The 19297-nt window shown below is 39.9% G+C and overlaps 2 protein-coding genes across 3 annotated transcripts in view; both read right to left on the bottom strand.

Moving 5' to 3' along the window:
- On the bottom strand, positions 1-10691 carry LOC6577259 (ubiquitin-conjugating enzyme E2Q-like protein CG4502). 2 transcript variants are annotated; one of them, XM_032728695.2, is made up of 5 exons: positions 10287-10691; positions 1653-2232; positions 1471-1594; positions 831-1180; positions 1-730 (listed from the first exon to the last, which is right to left on the bottom strand). In XM_032728695.2, the coding sequence occupies exons 2-5, from the start codon at positions 2063-2065 to the stop codon at positions 646-648; spliced, it is 972 nt and encodes a 323-aa protein (XP_032584586.1). In that variant the 5' UTR covers positions 2066-2232; positions 10287-10691; the 3' UTR covers positions 1-645. The 2 variants fall into 2 exon arrangements, with proteins under 2 accessions (XP_032584586.1, XP_032584587.1); XM_032728696.1 differs by lacking the exon at positions 10287-10691 and having other exon boundaries at positions 1653-2251.
- Positions 10692-11916: 1225 nt separating this feature from the next.
- Positions 11917-19297, bottom strand: part of LOC6577258 — a 30260-nt gene continuing 22879 nt past the window's right edge. The window contains 5 exon segments of the mRNA XM_032728455.2: positions 11917-15041; positions 15957-16111; positions 16182-16346; positions 17422-17529; positions 17588-17721. Of these exon segments, the coding sequence (XP_032584346.1) occupies positions 12645-15041; positions 15957-16111; positions 16182-16346; positions 17422-17529; positions 17588-17721 (2959 nt within the window). The 3' untranslated portion in view covers positions 11917-12644.

Raw genomic sequence — 19297 nt, 5'->3', positions numbered from 1 at the left:
GACATGTAATATATATATATTTTTACTATATGCAAAACTTAAGAAAATGGTCGCGCTTATACGTTTATATAAGCTAGATCAGTAATTTGGTTTTAAACTTAATAAAAATCACAACTAATTATAATAACACATTCAGAGATGGTTCATAAAGTTTTCATAAACTAGTATATGCTTTAAATAATATTTATATATAGTATGTATTAGTAATGCGGAACTTATATAGTTTCTTCCAACTTAATGAATTTATAATACTTTTCTTTCTTTCATCATTTTTGTTGTATTTTTGTTTTTCATTATTTTGTTATGTGTTTGCTTTTGCGCAACTTCCATGGGTGGTCTACATCTAAATTACATTTTAAGTTAATTTCTTTGTTAGTTGACGCCTGTTACTCTTCGTGGATTATCTTTTGTCTCCATGGATGGTATTCATTTGCAACAATTGAAATCGCTTACATCTTACTTGAGGAAATCAAATGAGAGTTCAAATCAATATTCATATATAAGCATCCTACAACTAGCTTGCAGTATCGTAATGAGCGGTGTATATGTAAATGGAAATCGAGTTGCATTCTTTTAGTTGACTAAGTTGGCAAACGCATGAGCTGCTGTCGCGAGCGGCGGGGTTCTTCAATTGGGACTATTTCTTTAGCCATCGGCCAAAGCGGGCGTTACCCAGCCATACTTCTCGTGTGTTTTGACCAGTGAGCGAAATGACTCCTCTGCCTGGCGCCTGCAACAGTTGAAAATACAGAAAAGAAAAACATATATAAATATAATAATACGAAACAAATTGAATCACATTATTAAATGGCAAAACTCAATCGACGCACCGACTGAACTCCTTTGTACTTTTCGGTTTACGCGCAATGCGACCCTGACCCTTGACTACGCTGGCTGCAAACTGCATGATGACCGCCTCCACGGTATATGCGCTGGCCCAGCCCCTCGGTGTGAGCAGCTCCATGCAAATGGCGCCACCCTCCATCACATAACCCTTCTCGATGCGCGGCTCCACGACGCGCATGAAGGGCGGCGCGAACGGAAAATTGTCGGGAAAGCTCAAATGCAACAGAATCGCCGGCACATTCATCTCAACCATGTCGCTGGCCAACGGCGAATCCGGATCGATGACATGCAGACGCACGTGCCACTCAAATAGGCTGTCATTGACTAGTTCCACCTGAAAGAGTTGATAAATGGACATCAGAATTGTGCTTTAGTGGAGTGCATTTATTTTTATACCGTGAAATACCATGGAAAATGGAAAATCAGGGTATAAACATTTTGGTGGTATGAATGTAACAGACGGAAGGCAGCGTGGCAGACCACATAAAGTATATACATTAATATATTTATATATTATGTATTATATGAAGAATTATTGGCATTCTGATAATTAATTTAAAGAAATTGAATATGAAAAATGTTTCGTGTAAATTTGTTCAAAGTTAGCACTTTTTTGGTCATTACCGTAAAGACAGCATCCTTTTTGACCTGCAGGCGTTCCATTTCGCGATACTCCTTCATCAGGCGACGCGAGCGTATGGAGGCATCAGGCAGCATCAAGATCGAGCGTCCTGCAGTGGGAGCCACTCTGTAAAAGGAGCAGAGTTTCACATATATTGACGTATATAGCTAATGCCATCAATTACTTGTGATCCTGGCGACGACGTTTGCCCGGCGATTCGCAAACGGGCTGCTCGTCGGCAACGCGCACGATGGCATTCTTGGGACTCAGCTGAGCAGCTGCGGCGGCTCCTAGTGCAGCAGCTGCTGATGCAGCCTCGCCAGATGCTCCAGCTGCAGCGCCCCCGTTGGCTGCTGTGGCGACATCAATGTTGTTGTTGTTATTGCTGTTGTTATTGACATTCTTGCTGCTGTTGCTGTGCTCGGGTCCATCGGTTTTATCGCAGCTCTTGTCGTGACTGTTGTTGTTATGGTTGTTGTTGTTGTTATTATTATTATTATTGTTGTTGTTATTATTATTATTGTTGTTGTTGTTGCTGGACTTGTGGAAGATTTTACGAATTGCCGTAACAACTCTCTCTTTGGAACGGGATGACATCTTTGCGGTGTTCTTTGCCTGTTGTTTTCGCTCTAGCGGTGGAATTTATTTCTAATTACAAGTTGGGTGTTTGCAATATATATATATATATATATCTGGCTGTCGTATGAGTGTAATATTTGTTCAGTCTTTTTCATATACAAATTGGTTGTGCAAAGACAGTTGTGCTGCAATTAGAACAGAGAACTAAATTAATTTCAGTGTTGGAAAAGTTTCTGTAAAATTTAAAAATCTGCCCATGTTGGTAAGTGGAAAACTTTCTACTCAAAGTTGCAAATTCTGCCAGTAAAATTAAACTATGTATATTAAAAAATTCACAGCATATTGACCTACGCCCATTTAGTGTAACCTTGGCAGAATTAATACCAAAAAAAAAAAAAAAAAAAAAAAAAAAAAATGGGGGAGGGTTGGCACTCGAATCTATTTTGTTGTAGCTAAGTTTTGCTTTATTTATGGATTTCTGAAGATTATCTCGTTGCTCCAGCTCTCTGGCATAGGGTAACAAAGAGACACTTCACACTGCCTGCTCCATACATACAAAACCCAACGCCAACAACATCCTTGACAACATTTGCCACGCTTGTAAAAACAACAGCAATAAAAAACAAAATATATATGTATGTATATACATATATTCATATAAGTATATATGCAACGTTCGCAGCCAACTAAGAGCGAAGCAACAGCAACAGCAGCACAACAATAATAAAAGCTCATAAAAAAACAAAAGGAATATGGAAAAAGTAGAAGCAACGACTGGAGTATACCCAAGAATTTTATTTTCATTTTTATATTTTATGAGGAATGTACCCTCTAAATGCAAAGCACATGTTAATTTTCCTTTATATTTTATAAGAGACGGATACCCTATAAGAGGACATCTTAAAATTGCAATCTATTAAATAATATATGAATATGAAGTATATTCTATAATAAGTGTGAAGTTTGTCTTTCAAATGTATAAAATTTGTTGTATACTTTATTTAATAATATATGGATTATACTTTAATAGATCTTGGAAATATTTAAACTTTTTAATATATATTTTTTGATAACTTAAAAGTTAATAGCTGTCGTTTTTAACTCGAATTGTGGAATTAAAATATTTTACAATTCCAGTTTCCTGCATTTATTGGAAAATTTTAATGACTGACTTTGATTTTTGCGCGCTGCTTCAATTATATATATTAAATGTTTTAATTAAAATTATTCATGAAATAAATGGCGAATTAGTATTTAGGTCAAAACCGGATTTTTATATATGGTAAATTTAACCTTAAGGTATCAAATACATGCAGTTAAAATAGTTCAAGGCTTGAAGCTTGATTTTTATTTTCTTTACGAGGTATTTTCTGACATGTGATGGAAACATTAAAAAGAACATCATAACCTATATATTTATTTTTTTTACAAATGCCCATAAAACTTATATTAAATTTTCTTGTTTTCCAACAAACACGCATTCACACTTGACTAGATCAACCCAACTCATGGACCTCCTCAAGCATATCTGTAGATTATTCCTTTGGAAGAAAATTCTTTTGCGTACGCCCAAAGCATCAAACTCTATTTTTTTGCTCACAATTTCAATGGATATGAGAAACTTATTGCGACGCAGCACCCAGGCAGTCGGGTGCTTGTGGGCCACGTTGTAGGACCTCGGGGGGATGAGGGGTTTTTAACTTTTATGGCTAAAACTTTTTGGGGCCATGCGCATGGCACAGTGGATGCTGTGTGGGTGTGTGGGCGGTAGATGTTTGCCAGCTAAGGTGTTGACCATGAGCCTAAATTGTTCCACTTGCGCATAATTAGCCGTTGCTAAGGAAACGAGCAGCAGGTGGAAACTAGGGTTCAGATTGCAGCGAAGCCAAGCCAAGGCAGAGCCAGGAGCCAGCGCCACATGGTCAAGGGCGGATTTGGTATTTTGTTGTGTATTTATGATTATTATTGCTATTATAAAATGGGCAATTGTGAGGTTAACTAAGAGAGTGAATCACTCAGCGGCAACAAACACTTAATTTTCCATAATTAAAGTAACGAGAGCTGTGAGGAAATCAACAAGGACCATTCAATATGTAGAGAAAATTAATTTCAAACTGTTTGCAACGTTCTTCGATAACAGTTAGAAGGCACGGATAATACATTGATATTCATGGAATTTCTTCGACAAAGTTAGAATTCATCTTCTAATTCCTTAGAATTGCCAACAAGTTGTAGCAAATTGAATCAGTAGCTGCCATAGGTTGTCTGTAAAGCAAATTATGATTGATTGATGCATCGCTGGACAGGGCAAAGCTCTCGCTATGGTCAACAGATGCCATTAGCAAGACGACGGACACGTGTAAGCTGAAAGTCGATTATTAATAGCACACAAAACTCATTAAGAGCGCCAATGGGCGACAGAGGGAGACGGAGAGAGAGCGGAGTTCAGTTAAAGTCTATATCGATTCACTGCTGATTGAAATTTTCCTGTTCAGCAACTATTTATAAACTGTTGCAAGTTTTACACTTTTGCTTTCAGCTGGTTGGCAAAAGAGAAAACTGCTAAAAGGCACCGAGGCGCCAGACCAAGACCAGACTAGGCGACAAGGAAACAAGTTCGCCACAAGCGGGTGGGGGATGGGGGAATGGAGATGGAGAAATGGTGACTAAGACTGGCCAGACATTTTGGTATTGTCTCCAGGCATCCAGCTGCGAGGGCAACAGCGCGCGACATGCCATTGAATACAAATTAAATAAACAATTCTGTTAAGTAAATGGAAATTGAACTATATCGATGCTATTTGACAGCTCTGAAATAATGGGCGACAAATTGACTCGCCGATTCGAAATTTGAGCTGTGTGTTGGATGCGTATCTAACCTAATCTGTCTGGGCGAAAATCGATAAGGCCTACCAGCTCTACACGTACTGACCTATCCGGAGACGAGAAGTATACATATGTATATAACTAATAATACCCTTCGCATATTCATGATAATTTTAGATTAAATCTATACAGAACTGAGGGTGGGCAAATGGCCCTCATAAAATCTATTCCAGGCTAATAACGAAATGACGGCGCTAAAAGCAATGCTATAGTTAAATTGGCTTTTAATTTTACTGCTCAATTGGCCATGAGCTCGCATAAAGGGTGTTCTGAAGTTGTAGGTGCTTACCATTAACTGTGTAAAGAAAATTTAAAAAATAAAAATAATTTTTGTCTTTAAAATAACAATTAAATGAAAAATACATCTAAATTTGTTCACCATCAAGCGATAGTTATCGATTATTATATCTGTATGTCAAATATTTTCAAAAAAGCCAGTAGATCAAATCGATCCGTCTACCAACACTATTAAATTGGCAATTGCTTGCCTGAAGCGTGGGAAAACGATCAAATCAACAAAAACAATTTAAATACTTTTATTTTGTTTTATGCATGGTGTGTTTATACATGCACCTTTTGGCTGGTATAAACAACTTGCCTGGCAGCGTTTATTGTTGTTGCACAGAAATGCAAATGCGTTGATGTTGTTGTTCTTATTATTGTTGTCGCATGCAAATCACAAGCGCAAGCACACGAAACAACGTCATAATGAAAGCTGCTGGCAAGCAAACACGAAATGGAAAACACAACAGAAAAAAAAACGTTAACCTATAAACCAAATATCTGCTGTAACTTCCTTATGCATTCGCAAGTATTTTGCATAATATTGATTTTTAGCTGCAGTTTATAGCGACTTTTAATTGCAATTTAAGTGATATGCAAATCAATCGTATACGCACTATTTATCAACTCTGGTGCCGGCCAGTCTGCTACCAATACTGAAGCAAAGTTATTAAAAGCGCAACGGAGTAGAATTGCAAGAGACTGGGACAATGCGAGTGAGAGTAAGAGTGAGCACGAGCTAGGCATTTGTTTGCTTACTCAACAGTTTCTTTGTTTGCCTTTGACAGTGAAATTTTTTTGTTGCATTTTTTTATTTTTTTTTTTCTTTTTGCGTTGCACTTTGCGCCTGTCATGGCAATCAGTTCTGCTGCTGCCATGAGCCGTTGTGCTGCCTCTTTCTACCCCCCTCAATCAGTCACTCTTACACATTGAGCACGCCTGTGTGTGTGTGTGTGCGAGTGTGCATTTTTCCATTGTTCTACTTGCTCATTGGCAGCCCGTTCCCGTTCGGCCTGCTGTTGCTATATGCGTTTATTTATAAATTCTGGCTCGGTTAATACAAGCTAATTGAATTAAGCGCGGTTTAAAGTGTGCAAACGCACTCATATTAATCAAAGAACTTGTGTTTCCTGGTTAGCGTTTGGTGAAAAGCTGACTGCTCGCAAAGTTCGTTGACTCGATCGTAATGCACGAAAGCATTTGTGGAATACCTTCGATAGCTTCGATAGCTCTCATTGAGAGTACATTTTTCGGCTAAGAAGCTTATTCTACATACTAAATTGGATATTTTTTAAATGGCAAAAGCTCACTCTGCGCTTAACATTGACCTTGGTGTGCCTCTATTTATCACTCCATGGCTGGAGTCGGCTTCTGCGCTGGCATTTCATTTATGTTTATATTATTTGAAATCCGTTTCGGCACATAGAGGCAGCCGCAGCGCCCAAAAGCAGGCAACACAATATGCCTTTTTATGTTTTTTAGCATGCTTTGTTTCATGTTTTTTTTTGGGTGCGAGAAAAGGATGCAAGCTATGGATGGGCCTCTCGATAACAACGTTGCGCGTGTCCTGTGCAAACGGAAGCCATTTATGAAATTGCTTTCAACAAGGGCGACAGCAACACTAACACACACACAACAAAAACAACAACATGCAGGAAGCTTGGACCTGGGCGACATGCTGACGCGTGTGTCATGTGATGACGGCAATGGGCGGCTGGGCTCGCATTTGCTGGCTCGGTTAGTCGGTTAGCGGTTCGATTATAGCCCCTGTCAGCTGGTGGATTGGTGGAGTGGCCTGTCGGTCCAATTGGATCGGGTGTTATCTGAAGGGCCATTAAGGCCGAGATGAGCTGTTAACGGTCTAAGCTGTAAATTGCCTGCGAACGCGCTCTCAACATCGGAATGGAACATGGCACTTAAACCTCTTGCTGTAGACTTTTCACTTATTAATGTAATATTATCTGGGTTAACTTCAAAGTTGAAAAAGGTGTACCAAATATATTTAATTTAATTCTAAATGCATCTTGTGATTCATTACAACCTTTATCAATGTTCCTGTTGCTATACACAATGACGTCATCTCCTTGGGGACAGCAAGGTGAAAAAGGCAGCTACAACAGCACCTTGAGCAAAAATAACCCAAAACTGCAGGTACTTGAAGACGCAAGACTGACACATGGCTCATGTTGATGGAAATTGTTTATCACCTCGACTGGGTCGTAGATATGCTCATGTAATATTCATAAACTCACTTGACAAAGCAATGAACCTCGTCTAATCGGCGCAGCCTTTGCTATTTATAGTCCTGGCACACACAGACAGGTAAATGCGTTAGCGTGGGCGGGGCTGTCTGGGCTGGCTGGCAATCATGTGCATGCATAATCTATTTACGACTGTGCGAATCGAGATATTCATTTAGGCGCTGCCTATGAAAGTCAATTCGACTACGATGCAGTATTATAAAATGCTTAGGCCAAAAAGCTCCAAAGGCCAAAAAGCTCAACGGGAACTGATCAACGACGATTTAAATGCAGAACGCGTAATGTCAACCCTCATTTTAGGGATTGGATTATGCATGATGTGCTGCCCGGATAAACAATAGTTAGGTGGAAGTACTCAACAGAGATACCCTGTAAAAATACGGACACAAACATGTAACTAACGAAAGATAAAAAAGAACTGTTTTAAATATTTTTGTCCTGCAGTGCAGAAATTATATATATATATATATTTTGTTTTTTTTTTTTTATAAATAAAATAATTCAAAATTCATTAAACTATTTAGAGGATAGCAGCAGTAGTAAAGTTATTGAACGTTGCTCTGAGAGTACTTTCTATAATCCAGAAGGTATGCGTATATCGACTATAGTCGTAATCACTATATATGTATGTATACACATTTAACTTTCTATATCTGTACATATATTTCTACATCTGTATATCTAACTCTCTATATCTACATACATACATATGTACATGTATATATTTGCTTTCTTTCATTATACCAATTTAGATACGACATTAAATGTCACCCCATGGGCTCTTATAACATATGTCCTCTGTCTGGTTACATCTACTAACTAATATCATACCCTTTCTTTTTTCTCAAACCCATTTCATTGCGTATCAAGCAGTATAAACAGTTAGTCAGCAAAAGCCGCAGGCTATGTGTTAGAGCAGGATGGGCGAACCACTGTCAGCTGCAGCCGTTTCATTCATACTCATTCAGACATTTCCGCATTCCCCACTCGAAACGCGTTCGGTTCCATTCATGAATAACACACAATTTGGGACGAACTTTGCCTTCTTGGCGTTGCGTGTGGGCGTCGAGATGTCAGCAGTAAATAGAATTGGCGCATATTCAGTCGGTTTATATTATTTATTTTTGTTCCCTCTCGAAAGTCATTTGCAGGCTTGAGAGCACCACCAGCAACAACAACAACCACAACAACAAGTACAAAACAAAAGAACTTAAAAGACAACAGCAGAACAGCAAATACTGCGAAGTTTTACTGATTCAGTGTGGCTTGATTTAAGAGCTTCGTTTGAAAAACAGAAACTTTTGAATTGAATCTTTAAGAGGCAAAATTATATATTCTAGGAGATTAGTTGTTAAACCACAATATACGGCCATATTAATGGTGCTCGAAGATGTTTTTATAAACTCTTGAATTATTATATATGCACCTCACTTTAGCCTTGGTAATTCATTCCTCTTTCATTTTTAAGCGAAGAACAAGTTTTTGCTGACTAACTCCTTTCTTTTTCGAACCTTTTAAGCGGGAAGGAAACTTCAAGGCCATAAATCGCATTTGCTGCAATGATTATTTATTTCGATACAACAGGACAAATTTTGTTATTTAGGTTATATACTTATGGGGGCAATTATAGTTTTGTTCCCGGAATTCTCTTTTACCGCCTGGTACAAAATATTATTTAAATGTTATTTATTTGCAGCTGTGGTTATAAACACTAAATGTTGGATGACAAAAACAAAATATCAGCAATATCAGTTAATTCAAAATATTACAATTACTATTCTTATGACCGCAGCTGTATATATGCACATAGATACATAAGTAAGTACGCATACATATGCACAAATGTATGTATTCATGTATGCGTTGATAAGAAGAACGAAACTAGGCTACTTACAGAAGGTTGGACCTTGCATGCGTTGCTTGTCGTGCAAACACAGCTTGAGCAATTAAGGCACAAGGTGCGCAATCATTCAGAGTGCAATCTCTTACTATGTATCATCAAATGTCTAATCTTCTTGCTTCTTTTAATTTTCAAATGAAAGCTTTCACATTAGCAAAACAAACGAGCAACTGGAGCTTGAGTTGAATCAGTTGTTCAATGTCATATTTTTTCCAGTGTTGAAAAATAGTTGAATATTTGCCCTGTTTCTTAGTTGGCTTATAGAATATTTAAGAGAGCTACTGTCCAACAGCTTGGCGCCTTGGCCCTCATCTGTAGCCTTCGCAGCCCACGAAAACCACTCAAATTTTCAGTATCAAGTTCAATGAAAAGCTGACATTGAATGGACGAGCATTTTGTATTCGCCCTCCTGCTCGCACCCTTGCAATAATATGTAGCAGCCGCAGCAGCTTTTAAAGTGGTGCAGAAAGCGATGTCAGAAGCTAAAAGTGCAATGCAATAGAAAAACAGACACCAACAGCCACACAAACCTGCATGCATATACACACAAACACACACACATGCATACATATACTCAAGAGAAGGTTGCCTCGCATTGACAACAATGGCGCTGGTAGCGCAATGTTTCCATTGAATTTATTGAATAATAATAACAAAAAAAAAAAAAAAAAAAAAAGTCGACGAAAGATGTGTTCACTTCTGGCTGAGGTTAAAAGCTCATAATTGGCAAATTGATGCTGACAATTGTTACAGTTGCGGGCCAAAAGAGCACAGCGCCAACAAAGGGATAGATAACGGCACTCTCACACACACACACGCATGGGTATATCTAACAAATGTGTATGTACATACACACACACTATACACTCGCAGTCGCATTTATTTTTAGGGCTCGCGTTGTGACACTTACCAGTTGAGAAATTGCACTTCTCTTTCCTTGCTGTCAGGTCGTTCTTATCAACAAAAATTACTCTTTGTTAGCTTGTAAATATTTGTCTTATTCTGTCTTCTTGTTATTCCATTTGTGCGCAATATTTGAGTGTGCAACTATTTGCTTTTCACTATGCAAGGGTCGCGATTAATTTTTATTTATTATAATTAACAGTTAATCGAACGTAACCGCTGGCACAACGTTGCTGCAACTCACACGAAAAACCCAACCAGACGTTGTGCTTGGAATTTTTTCTGTTTTGAGTTCGAGCAGCACACGAAACATGAATGTTAACGCTTTCGGACACAGTGTTTTCCTTAAATGTTAGAAGCATATAAACTATCGAAGTATCGATATCAGCACTGTTGAACAGCTGTTGCCATGCTTCTTTCGTGTTGGAAAATGCACTGGATCTGCATGCTGATGGGCTGGCTAATTTCTGTCCAAATGTTAAACAACAAAATTAACTTTTAATTTTAAAAACCAAAAAAACAAACAAAACGGAAACACAAAAAGACGCACTATGAGTCGAACATAGTCGTCATCGTATTGAAATCAGATTGAATTTTAACTTGTCAGTTATAAAATACTTAGAAAATGTATAATACTAAATGTTGCAAGCAGTGCAACTGTCAACTGAAAAATACCAAATATACGAAGCAACTGCCGTTAAAAAAAATTTGAATTTTGGCCGCCCAAATTTTTGTTCAAATACTTAAACAGGATAAATTATTTACCTATTTGAATAATAGATAAAGTAAATTGCATAGACACGCATTGTATTTGTATTATAGTTGTATTTGTAATAATTTATTTAATTTAAATTGTATGCAAATATTGCTTTAGTATTATGTATACTTAGTAATACTAATACATATATGTATATTATATGAGTATATTAATATAGGTAGAACTTTTCAAGATAGCGAAATAGTTCCACATTGAAATGCGCACAATTTAGACATTGATCGTATAGTTTGAACAGTTATGTATTGGTATAGCTATGAATATCGGTTATAAGTAAATGGTTACAATTTGGAGTTATTCTGAAAGAAAAAACATTTAGATGGTAGCAGATGGCAAAGCATTTACGAATTTTGGATACACATACATAAATATTTAGCATAGAATCGTTATAGATATATGCAGATATATATATTAAACATATATAATTGGATATATATATGCAAACAATACATTGGCTACGCACTAATCAACAAATTCTTAGGCAAATCTTTTAAACATATTTTTACTCGTGGAGTTGGTAAACTTTTTGGTTTTTTTAGTTTTCAATTGAAATTTTTTTAATATTTTTCAAATATTTTCAAGCACTTGACGTATATAGTTGTAGCTTAAAAATAAACAAGATTTTTCATTAATTAATTGTGTGTAGCGTTTTCAACGGAATCTCAACATTGCAAGGAAGATATTTGGCTGCGTTTTCATAATGTTCTTCATTAACTATTAAATATAATTAGCTCTATATATATACTTGGCTTAAACTTAGCTAGCAAATATAGTATGTGTGAGTGTGCTGCTCTATATAAAAACTAATAATAATAATAATGCAAATTTTGTGTAGAAAATAAATAAAACAGAAAATCATAAATTCGTTTGTCGTTTGGTTTTATTTGAATTTACAATTTATGCCTTAGCTAATAAATTCTGCTAGAAAAAACATAAAATTTATCGAGATTAACGTTTAATATTATTTCTTATTTTTGTATATATATATATAGAACTTTGTTTACATTTATTTTGCATGCATTTATTTGACTTACTTGACTAAGACGAATTGACTAAAAAATTGTACGAAATGATTGAAACAAGGTTCTGGCCAAAACATCAAGGCCAAAATGCCAAACAGTAAATGGTTAGGTTTCGAATGGATATGTCTGTCTCTATATGTGATTTATTTTTGTTTTTATATCTTTATTTTATTATTATTATTATTTTTTAGTTTGGCTAGTTATTAAAATAAGGCCCGTTGGCAAATTGGCCCTGAGTCGACGGCGATTAAATTCTGGTTGTTCAACTAAAATCAAAATATACAAATATACACATATACAAAAGTAACATATATATATATATATAAATTATATATATGAATAGCAAATTAGCTATTGGCGCACAAATAAAAAATAATATATATATATATATAAATAATGTACATTGGGGAACCCCCGAATAACAACATGATGAACAGCTAAATGATGTTTGTTTGTTGATCTGAGAGTAGAAAAATGTTGCACGTGAAATTCCAAGAAGCGTCAATCCTTCCTTCCAACTCTGTTGTAGACACAGCCAAGCCGAGGTATCTGTGGGACGGTCCCACATCTAGAGTATGATCTCAGTGGAGCGCCGCTGCAGTGGATCACAGCTGTAGGCATCGCCGGCCACCGGGGAGTACTTGCCGCCGCGCTTCGTCCTCAGCGCTGGCAATGTGGTCGTGTTGGTGGTGATGCCATTGCGTGTGGTCACCGCCAAAGTTTGCTTGGCACTGATGACAGTGGGCGCCGGGGTTAGGGTGGCCGTAGAGCTGTCGTTGCTGCCGGTGGCAGCGACTGCAACGGCTGGACGTGGCAGTTGCGGCGATGCGAGCGGTGTGCGCCGCTTGACTGGCGTCTCCTGCAGCACCGCCGATTTGCGTATCGTTTGCTGCAGCAGCGCATTGACATCGATCGCTGGCCAGGCGACCAGCGAAACGCTTCGTCATAAGTGCGTGTCCAGCGGCGAGGAGCTGCGCTTGAGTCTTATGTGCTTGCTCCAGTGCTTGTTGTTGCTGTTGTTTCGGCTGCTGGAGCTGCCGCTGCTGCTGCACTGCGGCGTCTCCACCTTGCCCACAGCCGTTGTCGCTGCCGCCGTCGCTGTCGCTGGCAGTGGTCCACCCAAAGCGGAGGATAGCGAGAAGTATTCGGCTGATTGGCTAAGGGACGAGGCGTCCGCATCGGTTATGCCATCCACATCATTGTCGGCCAGGTCACTGCGCATCGTGTGCTCCTGGGTGCTGAGCGGTGTCAGCGTGCTGCTGTGGCCCTCCTCCTGCGTGGGCGTGCTTTGGATTGTGTGATCGGCGGCTGTGCAGAAGGATTCACGCTGTCCCGTTGTCTCGTCCTCTTCGTCCTCCTCCTCATCCTCGTCGCCGGCAAAGTGCTCGTCGTCGTCGCCGTCGCTGCACTGGCCGCAGCAACAGCTGTTCGTGTGGCAGGAGCAGAAGCTCTTCAGGCTGCTGCGTCGGCTGTTCGGCTGCTGCTCGGCCATGCAGCGATGGCAGTCGACGGCGACAGTCAGCTCCCGTGCCTCGTGATCGTCGTCCAGGCTGCTGCACGAGCTGGTGCGCGCCTGATCGCAGCTGCAGCTGGAGCAGCGCGAGCAGCTGCTGCAGTAATCCTGCATGGCGTCGGGCACAAAGCGCTTGCGCTTGATCCGGACGCATTCGTTCCGTGGCGGCGCAGCGCCGGCAAGGGCGCGTGCTGTGCTGCTCGAGCTGCTGCTCGGCTGTATGGCCGTTGACGGCGTCAGATGCTCCTCATCCTCCGGCTGCACGCCCATGCGCACATCATCATCATCGTCGTCGTCGTCATCATCTTCGTCGTCACGCGACAGCTCATCCGTCTCAATGGTGGTGTTGGAGTTGAGTGAGCCGCGTCTTCGCTGCCGATGGTGCTCGGAGAGCGGCAACAGATTCATGGGCGCGCCGCCGCCCTCGCTGGCCACCTTGTACGGAAAATTTGAGGTGGCCGTGCTGCTGTTGTTCTCCGTGACGGTGGCCGCATCGATCTCAATCGCAATCGCAGCCGAGTGCAACTGCGCCCGACTTCGTGCTGCATCCTCGCTCGAGTCCAGGGAAGACTTGGTGTTGTTGTTGTGGTTGTGCTGGCCCCTGCTGGCTGGAAGCGGACTGTGCGCGGAATGCAACTTGGACTGCTTCGAGTGCTGCGACTGATGCGACGGCAGCTCCTGTTGTTGCAGCCGATGCGGCCGCTGTCGGCGCTTCCCAGTGCCATAGTGATGATGGTGGCAGTGGTGGTGGCAATGGTGATGATGCGTCGTCGTCACATGACAATGACAGACAGTGGCCGAGGCGGCTACTGCAGCCGCGGCAGCAGCGGCGGCACAGCAGCAGCGCTGCGCCGACGTCTGTGTGGCGTTGTGACGCTTGCGCCGCTGGCAGCAGCTGCCACGCCCATGGATGTGCTCGTGGCCGCCATAGATGCGCGTTCTGCCCGGCCCATTGCTCAGCCGCGCACTGGGCGTATGCACGATGACCACTTCGAGGGCATCGAGGGCGACGGCCACGGCATTCGCTGTCGTGGCGTTGTTGCTGTTGCTGCTGCTGGCATTATCGTGCCGGCTCTGGCTCTTGCCGCTGCCGCCGGGTCGCGGCAGCAGCTTGTTGTTGTTGTGGTACTGGAAGGCGCGATTGTCGTGGCACTGGCCAAAGTCCAAAGCCTTGAAGTGCTCATCGTCGGCGCGTGCTGTCAGCAGGTGATCGTCGCCGCTGCTGCTGAGAGTTATGGGCAGCGACAGTTGTCGCTCCTCGGAATGCGATATGCACAGATCGTGTTGTTGTTGTTGATGTTGTTGTTCTTGTTGCTGTTGGTTGTGTTGCTGTTGCTGCTGTTGTAGTTGTTCTTCGGGGGCAAACTGCTAATCGCCGCGCCTCAAGTCGCGCGGCTTCGTGTTGTTCCGATAGATCCACACCTGCAGCAGGATGGCAATATCCAGGCTGACCTGCATATATCACACAAGAATTCAGAATTAGGCTAGGGCCAGGCATATAGTATGTTAAAGTATATATTAGTATTCATAAATTATTAGTAGCTTTTTCTTCAACGGGGGCACGGATGAACTAGAGAATAGGCAATAGGATTTGATTGTGTTTCACTTCTTGGTGTGAACTATGGATGAGTTGTTACTAAATAACTTTAGTTGTTTATAAGAAGAAATGAATATTAGTTTTCTGCCTAACTGCTCCTCTAGACTTTTTTCTAAACTCAGCTTACCATTCCGTTGAAATTTTAAAACTTTATGGACTCTAAAAGACTTTAGCCTCTCTGCTACAAACCTTGCCACAAACGATATTATTTTCATTGTATTTAACGATATAACTAACATTTGTTGAAGAACATTAGATCTATATAACAAAGTTGCTCATAAGATTTCTGCATGCCACAAACTTATCTCAAATATACTAGATCTATAAACTAGATATGCACAAACTATATATTTTTTCTGTATACAAGACATAATAGACAAAGATTTTATTTAATTTATTTCTCCTCAGTTGTTCAGCTCGTTTAATTTTTGTTGTTATTGCTTTAATTTTTTGCACTATACAACATACTGCTAATTTTTTAGAAATCTTTTATATATTTTATCTCACATATTCTTCAAAGGCAAACAATAAATTCTCCGAGACTTAATGGCAATTCAAAGCTCGTTTAATGGTTTCTGCGAGCGCCTCAAGTATTTCAAGCATGAAAGTGCAATCGAACGTGACGCAAACACGTAGCAGACTTTTGCCAATTGCGAGAGTTTTTTTTTGTTTTTGTAATGCAATAAAAGAATTGTAAACTAAATGTTTACTTGGCGCTGAGGCACTGAGCATTGCATCACTAATTGATGGCACTTCAATTGCATACGCACCTGCAGCGTGCCACAAATCCAGAACTGCGATGGTGCGTTCCTCGCGATAAAGTAACCAGTCTTGAACATATCACCGAGCGTCCACATTATCACCATGTGAATGCTCATACCATATGTTGATTTATTCTTAAAGTTGCGCAGGAATTGCGGCGCACCTGCAAGAGATGAGATTTCAATTAGTTTTTGGGTGCTTTAAATGAAAAGGCTAAAGTAAGCACATCATACCCAACATGGCCTCTGTGAAGACGGCTACGAAGCCCATGGACTCCATGAACCAGTGAACGGAGAGCATTAGATATGTGATTGCAGCACCAACGGCCCAGACGACTAGCATCATGTCCAAATACGATTGAAAGTCTGTCCAGTTCCAAAAGTATTTGAAGTCCAGATCTGAAAGGGAAAATGTGAAGGAATTGTTGTACAAGTGTTATATTTATTTTGGGTTGAACGCATTTATTACTGTTATACGAATAACCTGTTATACGTATATGCTTTAAGGTAGAGATAAAGTCGTGCAAGTGTTATATTTTACTTCACAATGCACATGAAGCTGCTTTCAAAATTTTTAAATGGCACATTTTGGGCGTAGACACCACAATTTAAACTGTTATACGAAGGGCTATTCCAAGGTATTTTAAATCTGACACACGTTTTAATTATAAGCTTTAAGGTAGACATAAAATCGTGATGAACTTCTGGACAAAACTGTTATACTACAGCTACTGTACGTTTTTTCAGTATTTTACCAATGACTAAGTAAACTTGGGCTTCTTAGATAAATTGACATATAGCAAAATTAAACTTACTTTCAAGCTGGACAAAAATGTAATATTTAATACTGTTATACAATATATTCTAAGCAAGCTTGAGCTTGCGAAGCTGGTTTATTTGATAATAAAACAATTATCCCACTCTAGTTTCAACAGATTATTGTGGCTCAATCTTTTTTGGCAGACAATAAATTCAACTTTTATAGCGCTAGAAGATTGTGCAATTGCTGCTGTTTGAAAATCAATCTCGATTATTGCTGCCTGCTTTTGGGCACCGTCCACCTACACACACAAAAAGATAACGAAGAAGCCCCTGTCGTGCCTCTATAATTAGCTCAATGTTGTGCCCACGTCCGTCTGCCTGCCGGTTCATTGATCAATTTATGGCCCTACGTTTCCGCCTGCTAGCCCAGTTTGATTTGGTGCTCTTAGCCAGTGCCAGTGCACGAGGGCTGATTGATAAGGCCTATAGCCTTAAATACTGCAAATGGCGCGTAAAGATAACGCGAGCTAAGCAAGCGCCGTAAAAGTTGTAAATAGAAATTGAGGCAAAAACTGGGAGTGTTATGCGGACGGGGCCATATAACCATATAACCTTTGACAAGATGGCGTAACGGAAATTGACGTCAACTGTCGAGCGAGAGAAAGTTTTCAATGAAAGCACTGCGCCCCGAAATTCGAACTGTTTTTCTTACCATTCAGATAATGCCTGGAACGTGCACGCTTCAACACGCCCACATCTGTGGATACGGAGGCGCCGGTGTCCGTGTCCGTCAGCACTTTCGGCAAGTGCAGCTCGTCGCCTGAAAGGGAAACCGCTGTTATACAACTTCATCATCAACTGTTCGGATGGCGTCTTACCACGCAGCGTATGCTCGCCCCGCGAATTGGCATTCATGCGCTTCACCTTCACACAAAGGTGTATCATTAGGAACATGGTCACATTCATGACGACACTCTGCACCAGCAATGGAAGCTCATAGCGGCTGGAGAACCTGCAAAGGATCAATAAAATATTTGTTAACGATTGCATAGAAATGTGTAGTAGATGGCATTATAAGTGACATTGATTGGGCACGAGGAGTGCTGGAAGGCGGAATCAGTTTTGGAAATCAGTATTGGAAAATGCATAAATATTTGTATGTACAAGTTATATATTAAGAGAGCATAGACAGTGTTGGTAAACACCAATAATCAACAGCATTGACCCATTATAATAGAGGTTTGTAATATTTAAGGTATTATAAAATGTTTTTCTTCTCTTTCCTCTAAATTTCTAATTTTCTTTGTACTCGGTGCTTGGCAATAAAAAAATACGTATGCGCCAATAAACATTGCAGTAAAAAAAAAAAAAAAAAAAAAAAAAACATTTTTACCTAATTTATAACTTTTTTTTTTTCAATTACGTAAACGCCTTCAATTATTTTGTGGCATTTTACAGCACTCGGGCCAACAATTGTGAACAATACTAACTGCCCCATTTCGTTGAATGATGAGCCATCTGTGCTTGAGCACAGGAAGCCTAAGAAAAGTTCAAGGGTTTTGTGTGCAAACAGATGCAAGGCTCAAGAGAAAATTGTGTAGAAATAATTGAAGTACGAATTTTATTTAAGATAAGAGCAATTTTATAAATCGAATATTTCATCAAAAATAGAATGTAAAATTTTCTTGAATTCGTTTTTAGAAATTTATTAAATCAAGTATTTCACTTAAAATGGAATGTCAATTTTATTAAGTCAAGTATTTCATTTAAAAAAGTAAATAAAATGTTGTTGAATTCATTTTCAGAAATTTAATAAATCAAGTATTTCATTTAAAAAGGAATGTAAACAAGTAAGAACGTTGCAGTCGGGCGTTACCGACTGCGGAATACTCATTCACATCCCATCAACAATTTAGTAGTTAAGTTTCGCTCTAATACTGTAGAATATACAGGTTTTTCCGATTTGCCACGCCCCAACTGGGCGTATACAACTCATTTTTGGTCAGTTTTTAGAAAGAGATAACGGTACCCTAACTGCGAAGTTTGAATGCTTACCCTCAAAAAATGTGAAAATTACAGGGTATTTTTCGATATGCCACGCCCCTAAAGAGGCGTAAAAATTATTTTTGGGGAATCGATCGAGGAGGCTACCAGTAACTCAACTATCCAAATTTGAAGCTTCTAGCTACTATACTTTAGGAGATATAAACTTTTGCGGTTTGCCACGCCCCCTGTGGGCGGACATATATCCGACAAAACTTTTTGGTCTTGGGTGATTAGTCCGAGTATATATACAAAATTTGAGATCTCTGCCATCAATAGTGTCCAAAATATAGGACAATTTAAAAAATCACTATATCTTCAGGTCCGATTTGCCACGCCCCCAATGGGCGTAGACTTATAATTTATCTTTAGACTTTATAGAATCATACCATTAGCTGACGTGCAAAATTTCAGCATTCTAGGTTTACAACTTTAGGAGATACAGTTTTATCCGATTTGCCACGCCCCCAATGGGCGTAGATATATCCGCCATAGCTCGTGATCTTGGGTGGTCAACGCAGACCTACATACCAAATTTCAGCTTT

The sequence above is a fragment of the Drosophila mojavensis genome, unplaced genomic scaffold (assembly GCF_018153725.1).
Source record: "Drosophila mojavensis isolate 15081-1352.22 unplaced genomic scaffold, ASM1815372v1 contig_36, whole genome shotgun sequence".
NCBI lineage: Eukaryota > Metazoa > Arthropoda > Insecta > Diptera > Drosophilidae > Drosophila > Drosophila mojavensis.
Note: the sequence above shows the minus strand (reverse complement) of the source record. Positions and strands in the feature narration are given on the sequence as shown.

What these genes read in the sequence shown, in the direction of transcription:
- LOC6577259 (XM_032728695.2), bottom strand. Translation starts at nt 2,065, where the DNA reads ATGTCATCCCGTTCCAAAGAGAGAGTTGTTACGGCAATTCGTAAAATC. An exon ending in CGTCGTCGCCAGGATCACAA is followed by an intron (nt 1,595 to 1,652) that starts GTAATTGATGGC and finishes CTCCTTTTACAG; the next exon opens with AGTGGCTCCCACTGCAGGAC. An exon ending in AAAAGGATGCTGTCTTTACG is followed by an intron (nt 1,181 to 1,470) that starts GTAATGACCAAA and finishes CAACTCTTTCAG; the next exon opens with GTGGAACTAGTCAATGACAG.